Genomic DNA, 18,208 nt, shown 5'->3' with positions numbered 1-18,208 from the left:
AGTGTGAATTAAATCTAAGTATTTATTTGTATTTTTAACCGATTTAAAAGTGAAAGTAAAAGTTCGGGAATTGAACCTGTAGGGGCGCAATTTCTCTCAGACAATGGAAGTCTGAAGCACATATACTCAAACAGAGGGACAGAGTGAGATGAGATGTCTGACAGTTTTTTAATTTTCTGTTATCCATACAGTGTTGTAAAGTCGTTAAACTATGCATATTTCCTCAGAATGACTTTTTCATCTGTATGAAAAAATTCTTTGACGTGTTTGGAAGCTGCAATTTAAAAATACAATAATGATTCCCTTTGTAAGGTCATTTAAAAAAATCACCACGGCAAAACCATTCAAGCTATCCAAAATCCATTCACAATTTAAGTTCCTATCAGAAATACTGATGTGTGTTCAGAGTTTTGTGAAATTCTAAGTATGTTATTTGCCTCAAAATCACCTGAGAAGTATTCCAGTTTGACATGTTGCCACGCCAACAATTTTTTAGATATCAATATCCCCCTTGCAGATTTATATCGGCTGTGTTTTAACATTATTCTGATGAAGTTTGAAGCAAATCGAGTAATAATAAGATGCTGAATTCAAATCATTTTGAAAATGACACACTTCCTTCTGCCAGTTGGTGGCGCTATAACTTTGACTCCTAATAGTCACATATATGCGATCGACATCATACAATGAATAATCTGATGAAGTTTGATTAAAATCAGGAAATGTATGTGGACGGTATTAGACACTTCCTGTTTCTCATTTCTCGCCATAATTTCAACGCCTCGCCACGAGCAAACCGTTCGAGATATCAAAAATCCCCTGGCAATTTTTCATCCCCAGTGTCTTGAGATCATGTTGACCGAGTTTGGCGGCAATCGAGAAAAAAACCTATGACAAGTATTTCAAATTCCAGAGCATGCGCTTTTTACATAACTCTAAATAGCTGACTTCCTGATGGGCGGAGCCTATGACATGCAATACGAAAGTTGTTTGGCACGATGAGATCTATATGTGTACTGAGTTTCATATGAATATGTGCAAGTATGTGTGAGCTATACATCAACATTTCTGACTGTGTTCCAGGGGGCGCCGTAGAGCCCCTGTGCCACGCCCGGGTCCCAGCCTCTTCAGGCTCCTAAAGGCCACAGATTCCAAAGTGTGCGCAAATTTTCAAGAGTTTTTGAGTATGTTAAGGACCCCAAAAGCCCCCACAACTTTGACGAAAAATTTGAATACTAAACCCTAAATAGCCAACTTCCTGTTGGGCGGAGCCTATGATATGCAATACAAAAGTTGTTTGGATTGATGAGATTTATATGTGTACCGAGTTTCATACGTCTACGAGCAAGAATGTATGATATATGGCCCTCCATATTCCAGGGGGCGCTGTAGAGCCCCTGTGCCACGCCCGTGTATCAGTCTCTGCCCGGCCCTAATGGCCGCAGGTTCCAATCTGTGTGCCAATTTTCAAGACTTTTTAAGCACGTTAAGGGCCCCAAAAGCCCAATAATAATAATAATAATAAATATAGCTGCAAGCAGCGATGTCGGGCTCAAGCCATCAGTGCAACGCCACCCCGGTGGCATCAGGATAACTGTGCCCAGCGGGCATAAGCATTTACAGTAACCCTCTGACAATCAAGTTTTAAGGGATGCGGCAGTTAAAGGGTTAATCCGACCAATCTAGACTTTGAAATCACATACACAGAACAATATATATAACTTTAGTAACACTTTATTTTAATATCTATAAAAAATGTATAAGGTGTGCATTGTAGCTGACACCTATATGAACACATTACAATTGTTTTATGACTGCAAGTCTTTCTTCTCAAATGCTATTGAGCTTCAAATTTGCATTTGAGCCCATGTGAAAAAGTAGCATAATTTACATATGACTTACAGTTTGTTGTAATAAATATCAAACATTCAATTTAATTGTGCATTATAGCTGTCACCTAGATGAACAATTACAGTTGTTTTTATGACTGTAAGTCATTCTCTTCAAATGCTACTGACGTTAGAAAAGTGTATAACAATATCACATGTAACTTTAGAGACGGTCCCTAAATTTGAGACTCTAGAAAGTCCAATGTCAAGACAACTTTATGCCTGTTTTATTTTCTTTAGTTTTCTTTTCTCTGTGCCGGATTGCTGATGTCCTATACCCAGGCATAGATGTCCATCCATCAATTACGAACATTCATCCGCAAACATGAGGTCTGAGCGGTCGTGAGGGCGGATGGGAGAATGGCGCATGTTTTTTTTTTGGTTTTTTTTGAGCAACTGGGATGGTGCCCCCTCTGGGAGTTGGTGCCCTAAGAAGACTGCATACTATGCATATAGGGAGCGGCGGTACAATCTCGAAGATATATTCCTCAAACCATCTTACAAGAGGAGGTGATGCTAATCCTTCAAGAATCGCATAAAAGCTATTCAAGTGTACAGTTTCCTTTTATTGCATCTTGAAATAAATATTTCTGAATTCTGAATCAAACTGGGTTGTGTTTATTTATTTATTTTATAAGACAACTGAGACTTTAATCTCCTTTGTAATATATGTGCTTTTAAACCAAGAACAATTTATTTATAGATGTATTACTGCTTAATAATGACTATTATTAAGGGAAAAGGCTTTATAATCATGAACTATTTACTAATGCTTAGCTAATGAGTGCAATTATTATAAAGTGTTACCATTGCATATACTAATGTTAACAAATTAGACATTATTTTACAGTGTTACCAAATCCTTAAATAATGTATTAGTGTTTTGTAATGATTTTAATGACCTATAAGCATTTGTGAAATAGTTTTGCTTGCATTGCAGCTTAATCTGTCAGTTGAAGAGTTTTACTGTTACATCAATGAGATTAATAAATGTCATGTCACGTCACAGGTTGTCATAGGTCAGTATCAAATGAGTTTGAAATTATTATTTGCAGCACAAATTAGGGTTCTTAGGATGTTTTTAAATCCCTAAAACTGTCAGAAAAGGATAAGGCCTAAGAGATTTCTTAACCTGTAATGAAAGGAAAAAACACCACCATTAGCAACAACAAAAACAATAACAATTTAAAATACAGATTTTTTTTTTCCTGATTATTAAAGGGATGATTAGGTCTCTCTCTCTCTCTCTCTGCCAGACAGCCCCTCCCTACAGTCCACACACACTGTCACAGTCACCAACCCCCTCACACCCCCCCTCCCTCTCCCCCTCCCTTCCCTCACACAGACAGGGTGGCCAGAGTGAGATCATGTAAGTTGAGAAGTCTGACAGTTTTTTAATTTTCTTTTATCCATACAGTGTTGTAAAGTCGTGAAACTATGCATATTTCCTCAGAATGATTTGATCTTTGTATGAAAAAATGCTTTGAAGTGTTTGGAAGCTGCAATTTAAACATACAAGACAATTAATGTTTCCCTTTTTACTGTCATTTCAAAAATTCACCACGACAAAACCGTTCAAGCTAACCAAAATCCGTTCGCAATTTAAGTTCCTCAATGGTTTTTCTTAATGTAGACAAAGTTTGGTGTGTATAGTGTACTTCCCCTGGGAGGAGTATGAATTAATTCACAAAAGAAAATTCCCAAAAATCCATATTCAAGTCAAAATAGCCAACTTCCTGTTGGTCGTAGCTTATGACTGCGAATTAGAAAGTTGTCCGTCTTGATAAGAACAATTTATGTACCAAGTTTGGTGTCTGTAGCTAAAACTAATCCCCCCACTTTTGACAAAAGGTGGCGCTATAGAGTGCCTCTTCCACACCCTTTTAAAAGCTTTTGCCATGGTCTAGCTATCTTTAATACTGATATCTGTTTCGAGTTTCATGTAAATCTGAGCTAGTTATCTGCCTCAAAATCACCAGAACAGAACATTCAAGTTTGACACGTTGCCATGGCAACACTATATTAGATATAAATATCCCCACGACAGATTGTCTTCGGCCGTGTTTTGTCATTATTCTGATGAAGTTTGAAGCAAATCAAGTAAAAATAAGATGCTGAATTCAAAGCGTTCTGAAAATGATTCACTTCCTGCTGCCAGTTGGTGGCGCTATAACTTTGACTCCTAAAAGTCACATATATACGATTGGTATCATACAACGAACAAACCAATTAAGTTTGATCAAATTCAGCAAATGTATGTGGATGTTATTATACATTTCCTGTTTCTCATTTCTCGCCATAATTTCAACGCCTCGCCACGGGCAAACCGTTCGAGATATCAAAAATCTCTTCGCAATTTAGCATCCCCAATGTCTTGAGATCGTGTTCACCGAGTTTTGAGGTGAACGGGTGGAGTTCCTCAGAGGAGTATATCAAATTCCAGAGCATGTGTTTTTCATAAAACCCTAAATAGCCAACTTCCTGTTGGGCGGAGCTTATGACATGCAGTGTGAAAGTTGTTTGGTTTGATGAGTTATATATATGTACCAAGTTTCATATGTATACGTGCAAGTATGCATGATATATGGCCCTCGGTACTACAGGGGGCGCTGTAGAGCCCCTGTGCCACGCCCGTGTATCAGACTCTGCCCGGCCCTAATGGCCGCAGGTTCCAAGGTGTGTGCCAATTTTCAAGAGTTTTTGAGCATGTTAAGGACCCCAAAAGCCCCCGAAACCTTAGAAAAAAATTAGAAGAATAAAAAAAAAAAAAAAAAAAAAAAAAAAATCCTAAGGAAAACAATAGGGCTCTCGCCCTCCAGGCTTGAGCCCTAATAATAATAATAAAAAATAATCCTAAGGAAAACAATAGGCCTCTCGCCCTTTGGGCTTGAGCCCTAATAATAACAAATAATCCTAAGGTAAACAATAGGGCTCTCGCCCTCCAGGCGTGAGCCCTAATAATCCTTAGAAGAACAATAGGGCTCTTCGCCCCATTGGGCTTGAGCCCTAAATAATCCTTAGGGGAACAATAGGGCCCTGCGCCCATTGGCTCGGGCCCTAATAATAATAAGAATAATGCTTAGGGGAACAATAGGGCCCTGCACCCATTGGCTTATAGCCCAGTTTGTGCTGATTACAGTGAGATTAGACATTAGCCATTTAGATATTTATAAGAAACTGGAAAAAGCACAAATGTCAGGGCATGACAAAACTTCTCCAGGCCCAAAAAATACCCTTAGACTCCAGAGGGTTAAAATGGCACTTTGAGAAGCTTAATAAATATGGGCTCAGAACTATATACATATATTAAACTGCAGTTTTTACACAGTGTCAATCAGTTTTATATTGCAAGCAAATTAATTGTGAATATACCATGAATAATCTATTTATCAATGGCTCAAGATTGTGTTTGCTCAAAGTACCTTTGCCAGCCAGGCAGCATGGTTCCACTCTCCATACGTCTGCAGATAACGGCAAGCATCTGCTGCTTTGTCGATCAGGCAGAGCAACTGCACACCCTCTAAGAGACAGAGATGTAGAGAGAAACCGTGAGGAGACGAATAAATAAATAAATAAAAAATAAAAACTGTTGAAAGTATTAATTTGGATTATTTGAAAAATTCACAAAAATGTATCCTTTCATTGGATAATAAGGATTTAAAATGGGGGGAAATATCATTATGAAATGAATGTTTTTCTCTAATACACATTGGCCACAATTAATGGCACCCTTTTATTGAATTATTTTTTAAACCTCCATTTGCCAGTTTAACAGCTCAAAACTGTCTCCTATAATGCCTGATGAGGTTAGAGAACACCTAACAAGAGATCAGAGTCCATTCCTTCATCCAGAATCACTCCAGACCCTTCAGATTCCCAGCTTCTCCTCTTCAGTTCACTCCTGGACTGGAATGGCTATAGCAGAAGCTTGGTTTTGAGCTCAGTGACCCATTTTGGTGTTGTTTTTGAGGTTTGTGTTTGGATTATTGTACGGTTGAATGATTCAAACATGGCCCATTATAAGATTTCTAACAGAGTCAGTCACTTTTTGATTTTTTATCTGTTGGTATTTAAAGGGGGGGTGAAATGCTCATTTTCACTCAATCTCCTGTTAATCTTGAGTACTTATAGAGTAGTACTGCATCCTGTACTACTCTATAGGTACTCAAATGAGCATTTCATATCTCCAAAAAGTCTTTAGTTTAATTATATTTATAAGAGAAAAATAGTCTGTGCCGATTTTTTCCGGAAAAACACGAGCCGCCTGGAGGCGTGACGTGTGGGCGGAGCTAAAGAATCACGAGCGCGAGTAGGCTTTGGCGTTGAGAGCGTTTGGAAATTGTGACATTAACGTGAGAAAAAAAAAAAAAACATCATCCAAAACAAACCATGGCTAACAGTCAGATTCAGCCGTTTCTTTATGATCCAGAATCAGATCCCTAGGCTGAAACTGAACGAGAGCAGCAGCAGCAACGACTACAACAGCATCTCTATATGGTATGTATTGAAACTGTATACATTTGCTTATGTATCCCCTCTCTCCCGGGTCCTTTCTGACGCTCCTCGCACTCACTCCGAGCGGGGCTCGAACCCGAGTCTCCTCTAACACGGAGGCTAAATGGCTACAGCCACTAGCGTCTGTTGCTAGTGCATCTCTTGGGATCGGGGAGGTTTACCTGCACAGCACTACTCGCTGGCCTCCGTTACACTTAGCGGTTTTGGAAAATGTTCTAAATGCAGGGAACAAACAAAAACACTTGCACAACTCCGTCGATGCTCTTCAAAAATAAACTCCGTCCACTGGTCCCTTGATGTTTTTTTTTTTGTTGGTAATCTGTGCAGGGTTGACTTGCCCTCGCAACCAAAAACACACTTCTTTTGTGACATTTCGCTCTCGCTCTGGTCAGTGAATGTCTCGTATCTGCTCTGTTATACGGGAGCGCGCGCTCTTCCGGGAGAAGTGCCTCAGGACCCATATAAGCAAATTCCGCTCCATCTAACGTCACACAGACCCATACTCGAAAAAAACTTTCCGAAACTTGTGACAAACCGGAAGGAGTATTTTTGGAACAAAAATACTCCTTCAAACGTAAAACTTGATTTTTGAAAATTTGTCCATGTTTAGCATGGGAATCCAACTCTTTAACAGTGTAAAAAACTCAGTGTGCATGAAATAGCATTTCACCCCCCCTTTAATAGAATCCATTATGCCATGTGTCTAAACAAGATGTCCAGGACCTCCAGCAGAAATATAGGCCCACAACATCAAAAATACAGCTGTATATTTCATTGTACACATGGGGTACTTTTTATCCCTGTTTTCACCAAACCCATCTTGAGTGTTTACTGCTAAAAAGCTAATTTTTAGTTTCATCTGATCATAGAAGCCAGTCCGATTTGAAGTTCCAGTCGTGTCTGATAACTGAATATGCTTTAGTTTGTTTTTGGATGAGCTAGGAGAATTTTTCTTGAAACCCTCCCAAACAACATGTGTTGATGTAGGTTCTGTTTGACAATTTTTTTTAAAGGTTTTCTGAACCAGAAACTCAAATATTTTCTGCAATTCTCCAGCTGTGATCCTTGGAGAGTCTTTAGCCACTCAAACTGACCTCCTCACCATGCATTAGGATGATATAGACATGTCCTCTTTCAGGCAGTTTTCTAACATTTTCTGTTGATTGGAAATTCTTAACCCTTTGAAGTCGATTAACGCATATATGCGTTTTGAGTCATTTTCTCCAGATAACCCTGAAAAGAACTTAAATTACACTCTCAGTTTTAATCATACAGATAAGAGCAATACATCAATCGAATCTGTAAAGGGTCTACTTTTTTTTGGATACAGACATAACAAAACACCTTTGTGCACTTATAAAATAAAGATAACAAACAAGGTGCGCTGTCTGCAGCCTTTGTGTGGTCTGATCTTCATTTACAAACACGTCATTAAATGAACTGTAACTCCGTGAATACTCAACGAAGAGACATGAGAGAGATATCTATAGAAAGCCTGAAATGTCTACTTTTAAACTAAACAAGTGCTGGCGAAAACAAATATTCTGAGATAAAGTAATCCATATGAAAACAACGCAATGTCTATTTTTCATGTCTCCGTTCATTATATCTAATGTGACCACGCCCCCGCGCTTAACGCGCTATTCAGATTCAAACTGAAGTGCGCGGCTTGAATACGCCCACACAGAAAAAAAAAGCAGCCAGACTGTTCTTCGAGTTTTTATTTTATTTTACTGTTTGCTTCACGATGAGAGGAATAAGACATAAATCACTCCAAAAAGATGTGATGTGGTTGATGATTTGAGGAATGGATTTCCTCAGAAAAAAGAATGAAGCACTTTATTCAGCAGAGATCATAGACATGAGTAAGTCTCTTTTTATTTATTTGTACTAGTTTTCACATAACGTGTAAACATTTTACTAGTTAGACTTTTTCCAAATACTTTTTCCAAACTATAATTCCTGACTAAATGTATCATCAAGTGAAACATTATGAAGTTTCAATAACAGTCTACAATACTATACCATTCAAAAGCTTGATGTAAATAATATAAATGTGACAAATAGAGATAACTCTAACAAATGTAAAAACAATGCAGTTCTTTCAATTTATTCCCCCTAAAAAAACCTGAAAAATATTCTCAGCTCTTTTCAACATTAATAATAATAATAATAATAATGATGATGATGATGATGATGATGATAAATGTTTTTTTGTTTTTTGTTTTTTGTAGAAAATAAGATTGTTAAAAGGATTTCTGAAGGATTGTGTGACTGAAGGATGCCAAACAAATTGTTTGAAAGTAAGCTTTGATTGTTCCAAATAAACGTTTTAACTGCTCCCCCAAGTGGATATTAAATTATGTTGTGGGATAATTAAATATATTCTTAATAAACTACAAACATAAAATTATATAGATTTATTTTATTCTCACATTCTTTCTTGTAACACCTCCCTCTCAGTGTCACAGCTGAATGAGAGGCTCATTATGCAGCTCATTATGCAGGGCTTTGTCTTCTCAGGTGTAAATCACAATGATATTCATGATAGTTGACGCCTACTCGCCAGAGGTGGGTAGAGTACCCAAAAACTTTACTCAAGTAAAAGTACTTCTAGAAATATTTACTCAAGTAAAAGTACGAGTCTTGAATAGTTACTTGAGTAAGAGTAAAAGAGTATCGGATAAAAAATTTACTCAAGTAGTTAGTTACTAGTTACTTTGGGTCATATATACTGAGCCTATTTTTATTTAGATATATAGATAAAATGTATGTAATGTATCTGTGTGTGTATAAATGTATATATTTCATCAGCCTTTACTCCAATTTATGTAATTTATTATAAAACCCTGTCTGTTTACTTAAGTAACAGATATAGGTGTCATGCCATAACATATTTTTAATACGACTGACTTTATATTAAATGTGAATTTAACATTGAAAGTTAATGTGATATAAATATTGCTACTAATCTTTCATTGTTCAGAAAGAGAGCAAATAACATTTACATTTTTAAAGATCATTTTCACTGACAATCTAGATTTCAATCACTCTCAGAAACTCCCATTAAAATCACTGAAACTGTTAATTATAGATTCGTACACACATCTGCACTTTGTCGTTTCTGATGAGAGAATTCGCCAGAAAGAGGTATTCAGTCAGTGAGCGATTGAAGGAAGCACCGGCATTTTGGCGATGAATCATCAGAACACCTCTGATTGGTCATTGCATAAAAATGCGTCTGTCTCTGGCTCAGCGCCAGCAAGCGACCACAGATCTGAATTTAGCAGCTGATGATATGACTTGCTGAACGTACTCGCACCGGTGTGATTGTAATAAAATTAATAAAATCTTAATCGGCTATTTTTTGTCTTTTGGAAGCTGCATTCAACTTGACTCCCCTCTGTTATAAGCCACACACGTACAACAAACTAATGTCACAGCCTTTGAACAGAATTGACTCAAAAGAATGAACTACAGGGGGTCGTTAGAGAAATCTGCATTTCACAGACGTACTTGGTGTTTTTCTCACACAACCTCTGTGATAATTCCAGAGCAAATTACCTACCGTTTTTCAGCAAACTCAGTTATCCTCTGAGAAAACTAATCCCGTCCGAATGCGAATGTCTGTGATTGCCGGTGATATTTTATTTCACAGCGCTTTTCCTTGTGTGTTTTGGCCAACGTGAATTACCGTAGATGCTCTTACCGCGCGGATGTTTGATAGATTTGCTTAGCGGCCAATAAATAATAATAAAAAAAATATTAAAATAATAAAAGAGCAAGATCGCGTAAACTGTTAATACCGGCTATTGTAATATCAGCATCAGGTAAGATTACTCACGTTCATTTATGTACTCAGTTAAATAATGTTTTAATTACATTTAATTAAATAAAAGGAAAACAAGTTAAACTAAAGGAACCACACATTAACATGGTTTTGTTATACTAGCCATTTAGTATTTATTGCGTAATAATACTAAGGCAATCATTCTGAATGAATGCAATGCACGCATACAGAGGGCGTGATCTCTGTGACGCCCAGATGCACAAATCAGACCCTCCCACCTCTGTAATAAACACGGAGATGTTAGTCCCGTCCGAATTGGTACATGAAAATCACAGACGTCAGGTGGTAAGAATCGAAACTCAAACGTAGTTTAGAAAACTAGTCCCATCCGAATAGTGCTTAAGAGTATACAGAACCCATCTTTAAATATACTCCGAAAAGTATTAGTTACCCCAAAAAATTCTCAAGTAAATGTAACGAAGTAAATGTAACTCGTATGACTTTTACCAACAAAAAGTGTCTTAGAAAATTTAAATCAATATATTGTTTTCTGTGAATGAGTAAACAAGATGATTTTCACATAATTTAGAAAGAAAAATTCTAGGCTACAAGCTCCAGTTCTCAACAATCCCGGGAACCAATGTTATGTATGTGTTTTATGGCCTTATTCAAGTGATTTAACATTTTTAGTTTTTCACTAACCATGCATAACATTTTTTTTTTCTCAAAAATACAATCATGTACATACAAGCTTTTCAAATATTATTATAGGCCAGTTTGTGCTGATTACAGTGATATTAGACTTTACCCATTTAGATAGTTCTAAGAAACTGAAAAAAGCACAAATATCAGGGCATGACAAAACTTCTCCAGGCCCCAAAAATACCCTTAGACTCCAGAGGGTTAATTATTGTCCTGATGGTGGAAATGGGAATTGTCACTGCTCTAGCTCTTTTCTTAAAGCCACTTCACCAATTTGTGAAGCTCAATTATCTTTTGCTGCACACCAGAAATATATTCTTTGGTTTTTCTGATTGTGATGAATGATTAAGGGCATTTGGGCATTGTTTTCCCTCCACTTTATATTTCTGTGAAACAGGAAGCAATGGCTGGATAATTTCATGTTTATAATCATGCTGGACTGCTCAAAATTGTGAATATGAATGGGAATATACTTCAGAGATATTTTACTCATAAGAATTTCTAGGGGTGCCAATAATTGTGTCCAACGAGTATTTGAGAAAAACATTAATTTCATAATGATATTTCCCCTCCGTTTTTAAATTATTATTATCCAATGAAAGGATGCATTCTTGTGAATTTTTAAAATAAAAAATCAAAAGGATTAACAATGCAGATGAATTTTCACAGCCTTATTTGATCATATTTGCCAAGGGTGCCAATATTTGTGTAGCCTAAGACTATCCCACAATAACTACAGATTATTATCCCATAATAACTACAGATGGTGGGCATCCAGGCTAACACATTATAACACCGTCATACAGTAGGTAGACAACCAGAATGGGTAATACCGCCGTGTGTACCGCCCCCACAGGGCCACGGCATCAACTGCAAGTTGGTCGCATGTTAAAATAATTTGTGAAACTACCGCCAGGTGGCGCAAAGGGACTGATTACGAACTGAATGTAATTGTAAAATGTTGGTTTGTAAACGTAAATGTAAGGAGGAAGTAAAACAACAATAACATTATAATATAACATTGTAACATCCTTAAAAAACATTAGAAAATGTACAGTGAGTTTATTTTTTTAGACTTCAGTGAGTCTTAGGCTACAGTCTATGCATGTTGTTTTATTAAAATAATTTTAAAATAAATTAAAATATAGGCCTAATATGTAAGAATATTTACATTTTGCATATAAATCCATGCAACCTAGCTCACTAAAATAGAAAAAGCTCCGATGCAAAGTAAACCATAATTTCTCATAATAACACATCATTTATATTATATAAATAATACTACACACCTATTAAATGTGTCAAATCTAAAATATGGTGTTAGACTGTGCAGCTTAGAGAAAATATAAGCATAGGCTCATAGGCTTGACATTAATCCTGCTTGAATTCATTCTAAGAAATCCACATAACTTCAAATAATAAAATCTAATCTGTGAATATTAAAAACTTTTTTATCTACAGTGTTTTTCTTTAATTTTCCCTGATTGCAGCTATCAAATGTCACACATCAGTGAGGCAAAGCTGACAGCTATTGCGAAAAAGTTATTTGATGCGCTTGTTTGATAACTTGTGGTTAAAGCGCCACTCGGTGGTCAAAAGCCTGAAATGCACTGTGCAGATGCGGCGTTGGCAGCACGTGCAGCGGTAGAACCATCATTTTGGTTGGCCACTTACTGTACTGAACCACATTCATGTGGTTTCAAATTTTAATGGTTATAAACTTACATTTATTAATAATAAAGAACTAAATTTCTCACATCATAAAAAGTGAACCAACAGTGCCATCCGATTTTAATGAGTAAACTTTGCCTAATGAGTCAGTGTTTTTATGTCTGAAATCTCCTTATTTTTACAATACAAACATCCTCATCATGTATATGGTTATTTAAAGTTGGGAATTTTCCCCGCTTCTTAAAATTGCAAGCAAGCCACATATACTGTAAATGTCAAGGTGCTCATCCTGAAATCTGAATACAGATTTATGCTTTGTAAGGTAATCATGTAGATGCATTCACATTCAACATAAAACAAACTCTCACATATATAAAAAATCTAAAAAAATAAAACAAACAAAGAAAAAGGCGAGTACTACAGCCCTAGAGATTTCTAATTTTTGGGGGGATTAGTCTATAGCAGTTATCGCCCTGATCAGACATATGCTGTGGCACTATCATGCAGTCTGTAATGATATGACGTTAAGCATGTAACATAAAACAAATGATTAATTTTCATTAAAATCTTTATTTATGCCAGAAAAGTGTACATTTATGTGTCTTTTTGTTCGCTGTAGCAGCCATGTTGCCAATATAATTAAAAGCCCTTTGTCTGAAGTGTGGTCCCGAAAAATCTTCGTTTGAAGGGCTATCTGGCTCTTCCTCTTCCCCTACCCCAACCAAAAGAGAATCGAGACACTCCTACCCCTTCACTTGAATGCATGAAACGGGGGACACACACACACACATCTGTTTAGTGAAATTTACTAAATATTAAGACTCTCTTAATGAGTTAATGTAATGATCCTTGTTTTGTTCTTTTGGAATTTACAGCCACTGATCAATGTTTGTTTTCATTAGGCCTGTCACAATAACATTTTTTGTTGGACTAAACTAACCCCACATCATGACATGTTACATTTTTTAATAAAAATTGAAAAAAGAAATTATCGCGGCGATTAATTGATTTATTGACTATCGTGACAGGCCTAGTTTTAATTATAATGAAAAACAGCTTAGACAAACATCTATGTTAGTTTTCAATACAAGAAAGAAAAACATACAGGTTTCAAACAAGACTGATTCTTTGCTATACCTGCAAGTTTTCCATTGGCAATCATGTTTGTGGCCACCAGTTTAATGGTGCTCTGAGACGGGCCGGATGAGGTGATAGTTGTCACCAGACAGGCTTTGAGAGAGTCACAGTAGTAGCTGGAGTTATCTGCACTTGTCTCCAAAAGCAACTGCACTGCACGGTCAGTCTGATGAAGAAAGAAAAGATAGGTTTGTTTTGATCATTATTAATGCAACAAGTCTTGAAAGACTGAAAATAAAAACTGTGGGCAACTTCTTTGAAACAGGCAGACACTGCTTGAAATGCACTAGCATGTATTGGTTACCATGACAACTTGCCACAGGAAGTGCTAAATCCACATAGCACACACATCACTTGGTGATGCCATGTTGTAAACAGACCACCTTAATTAATCTATTACACCATAGCCTCTTACACACAGTAATACCAGTAAATTGCCGTAAAATTACCGGAACGACTTTACCGGTAAATTCAAAAATGCGCTGTTCACACAGTCCGGAAAAGCACCATTCACACATCCATTCCACAATACCAGTAAATTCTGTGACATCAATAACCTCTAAACAGCTGCGCTTGTATTTTTAAACATGGAGGGTAATACGTATTCAGTATTTCTGTTGATGGTTTCATTTTTGTATGAAAAAATGTAAAAGTATTCATGCAACTGCTTTTGTAGAGACATCGTAATAGACGACTGGTTTAAATAATTATACTCACCATTAATAAAACACCTGATGCTGTCGGGAGCTTACTAATTTAGTGAAAATCTGCTTGAAAGGATAGAAGTTGCGACTGTAAATGTAAATAATAATAATAATAATAATAATAATGTATTATTATTAGAGATTATACATCTAAGACAGGAACATTTTATAATTGCAATACATCTTCACTGCAAGATAAACATTTATTAAGTATATTTATTATTTTACTACAGTTATAAATTGAATTTTCTATGAATGCAGAATTCTACATTTAAGTTTGAAAATTTTAGACTACACTAATTTTTTTTTTAATTATGCCAATTATGATGAATAAATATATTAACACCAGACATAGGCCTACCTTCTAGAGCACTGTGTCTAATTGGGGCAGACCAGGCCTATTGAAAAGTGATGGTCTTCATCCCTCCAGGATGATGGAGGAATGCATAGTAAGTTTTAATTATTGGATCAAAAACCTCCACATGTAATAACCTAAAACACTATCTAGTACTTGATGAATGCTCTATCAATTCTTCGTCATCAGTTAGGAACCTAGGTGTGCTTTGGATGGCAAGCTTTCCTTTGAAAACCATGTTTCCAGTATTTGTAAAACTGCATTTTTTCAATTTTACAACCAATGCTCTCAATGTCAAACGCAGAAATGTTAATCCATGCATTTATGAACTCAAGGTTAGATTATTGTAATGCTTTATTGTGTGGTTGTTTTGCATTCTCAATGAAAAAAAAAAAAAAAAAAAAAAAACTCCAGCTAGTCCAAAATGAATACATTTTAAAATCATACTAATTACTTATAAAGCCATTAATGGTTTAGCTCCTCAATACTTGAGTGAGCTCACATGACATATTCATTCCCGTCTGTTGCAATCTCAAAACTCTATTTGATTATACCTAGCATATCAAAATCAACTGTGGCAGATCCTCCTCCCATTTAGCGGCCAAATTCTGGAACAATCTACCTAACATTGTTCGGCAGGCAAACACACTCTCTAAGCTTAAATCTAGACCCATCTCTTTAATCAGGTATACACATAATACACTATCACATTTCTATAATTCAAATCTGATTGTTTGGCTGCATTAATTAGGTCAACCAGGACCATGAACACTTCCCATAACACCCAAAAACAATGTTATCTATGCTAATATAATATAGATAATATATGTATATGTATATATGTATGTATTTTGAGTTAGTACTTTAACTGAATTTTTTTTACTGTATTATAATGTAGTAATGTACACTCATCAAATATATGTTGTTGCATACCTGTCCCAGCAGCAGGAGCTGATCAGCACACTTTTTTGTATGTTCATAGCTGGATCGTTTCACTTCTTGTAGACGAACACGCTCCAGCTGAAACCTCTAAATGATAGAGAGAAAAAGTTATTTAAGCTATTTTGTGTTCCATAGATGTTTTGATGAACAGCATGAGGAAAAACACAGAAAACCATTTGTTTAAATATGAAGGGTGAGATTTCTGCAGCACCAGCTGCAAATATAATAAATGTTTCCAAACAGGTGTCTAGAATTGACAATTGTTTTATAAAATCATTGATAATGAGGAGCTTTTAATCAGATGGAGTGGGAATCTATATGTTTTGAAGAAAATCAGATTTGATTTAAAATGTAATATTTAGAATAAGGTTTTCTATATATCCCCTACAAATAACTACACACTTTTTCTTTAAAATTTTGCACAATACATATTTTTATTTGCCCCTATTAGTCTAAATAAATCAGAAAGAGCTTTATTGCCAATTATGTTTGCAATTTGCACAAGGAATTTGTTTTTTCAAGGAGCTTTCAATGCAATGACAGTGCAGACATACATAGGAATTGCACAGTAGAGATGAAATAGAACCGTATTGTGCAAAAAACAAAACATTAAATGCAATATAATACAGAAGTATAAATATAGAGAAAAACACACACACAAAAATATTTGTACAGAATGTACAGAATATTATTTACAAGTGTATAGTTTATGTAGTTTACAAATGTACGGTGTTTTCAGATGCCATGAATAAATGTGTCAGTAATAATGGATAACGTACAGTTATCAAAGTTTTAATTTTAAGGCTGAATATAGCCTACAAAAAAAAAAAAAAAAAAAAAAAAATCTGTTCTTGTGCCTGGCTGTTCTGGTAGTCGGTGTTTTGTATACCAATATTTGACCAATATTTGAAAGAGAGATTGGGCAAGGGGGAACCAGTAATCTTCTGAGCAGTCCTGACTGTCAGCTGTTGTTGTTTGATGTCTGATTTGGTAGCTTAACCACTGTTTTGAGTGTGTTCAGCTTCAGGTTGTTGTGACTGCACCAGACAACCAGCTCTTTAACATCCTGCATGTAAGCAGACTTGTCTCCATTGTCTGTGAGGTTGATGATGGTAGTTTCATTTGCAAATTTCAGGGGCTTTTGCAATGCATTTATTCCTATACATGGAGAAGAGCAGTTGGGACACATCCCTTTTATTTGTATCCACACAATAACAACAAAACTTTGTGCATTTATAAAATAAAGACAAACAAGGTGTGCTGTCTGCAGTCTCTGTCTGCTCTGATCTTCATTTACAAACACGTCATTTGTCATTAAAATGAACTGTACCTCAGTGAATACTCAACGAAGAGACATGAGAGATATATCTATAGAAAGCCTGACATGTCTACTTCTAAACAAGTGCTGCCGAAAACAAATATTCTGTGATAAAATAATCCATACGAAAACAACGCGATGTCCATTTTTCACGTCTCCCTTCATTATCTTTTAATGCGACCACGCCCCTGCGATGAATGCTCTATTCAGATTCCAATGTTTCAGTGAAGCGCATGGCTTGAATACGCCCATACAAAAGACAACACAGCGAGACTGTTCAAGTTTTTATTTATTTTACTGTTTGCTTTACGATGATAGGAATAAGACATAATTCACCCCAAAAAGATGTGATGTGGACTACCTAAGCATTTGAGATTTGGATTTCTTCAAAAAAAAAAGAAAAAAAAAAAAGAATGAAATGCTTTTTTCAGCAGAGATCATAAAAAGAGTAAGTATCTTTTTATTTATTTATATGCTTGTACAATTTTTCACATAACGATGTATAAATGTATAATCAAGTGAAGCATTATGAAGTTTCAATAACATTATACACTACTATGCCATTTAAAAGCTTGATGTAAAAAATATAAATGTAACAAATAAATGTAACTGTAACAAATGTAACAAAATGCTGTTCTTTCACTAACCACGCATAACATTTTTTTTTTTTTTTAAACACGATCATGTACATACATGCTGCTTACATATTATACTTGTATACATAATATGAACTTTTGTCATATAGCTCCGGTCAACTGCTCACTGACGACATCAGTCGTTCCTCCATGTTAAATGAGTGACTCCTAGGCCTCCAGACCCGTGTAAATGTGCCTTTGTATTGACTTAACTTTGAAATCATTCGTACCAGACGCTCTATTCGCGTTTGGTGTGAACACAGCATAAAGCTTCTAGCAGTTTTAAATGTAGTGTCTGTTCTCTAACTTAAATAAATTACTTTTATTACTATAAAAAATCTAAACAACAGTGGGAGTAGTGACACAGTGGGTAAGTGACAACCGGTGTAAGCGTCAACTATCATGCATAATGCTGTGTTTCACACCCGAGAAGACAATGGCCTGCAATAATGAGCCTTTCAGTCAGGTTTGTGACTGAGAAGGAAAAGTTACAAGAAAGTATGTGAGGACAAAATAAATTAGCATATTTTTTTGTTTGTAGTTTATTTAG

General features: G+C 35.9%; 1 protein-coding gene across 2 annotated transcripts in view; it reads right to left on the bottom strand.

Annotated features, from left to right (window-relative positions):
- Window positions 1-5,175: 5,175 nt before the first annotated feature.
- Window positions 5,176-18,208, bottom strand: part of wdr11 (WD repeat domain 11) — a 136,706-nt gene continuing 123,673 nt past the window's right edge. The window contains exons 24-26 of one of the 2 annotated variants that reach the window (XM_026279099.1): window positions 15,697-15,792; window positions 13,705-13,870; window positions 5,176-5,409 (exon numbers count right to left, since the gene is read on the bottom strand). In XM_026279099.1, coding sequence (XP_026134884.1) covers window positions 5,303-5,409; window positions 13,705-13,870; window positions 15,697-15,792 — 369 coding nt within the window. In that variant the 3' untranslated portion in view covers window positions 5,176-5,302. The remainder of the gene's footprint in view (window positions 5,410-13,704; window positions 13,871-15,696; window positions 15,793-18,208) is intronic. The other variant, XM_026279100.1, reaches the window with a different exon arrangement.

Source organism: Carassius auratus, chromosome 13 (genome assembly GCF_003368295.1).
Source record: "Carassius auratus strain Wakin chromosome 13, ASM336829v1, whole genome shotgun sequence".
Lineage (NCBI taxonomy): Eukaryota > Metazoa > Chordata > Actinopteri > Cypriniformes > Cyprinidae > Carassius > Carassius auratus.
The sequence above is the reverse complement of the archived record's forward strand: the minus strand, read 5'-3'. Positions and strand labels throughout refer to the sequence as shown.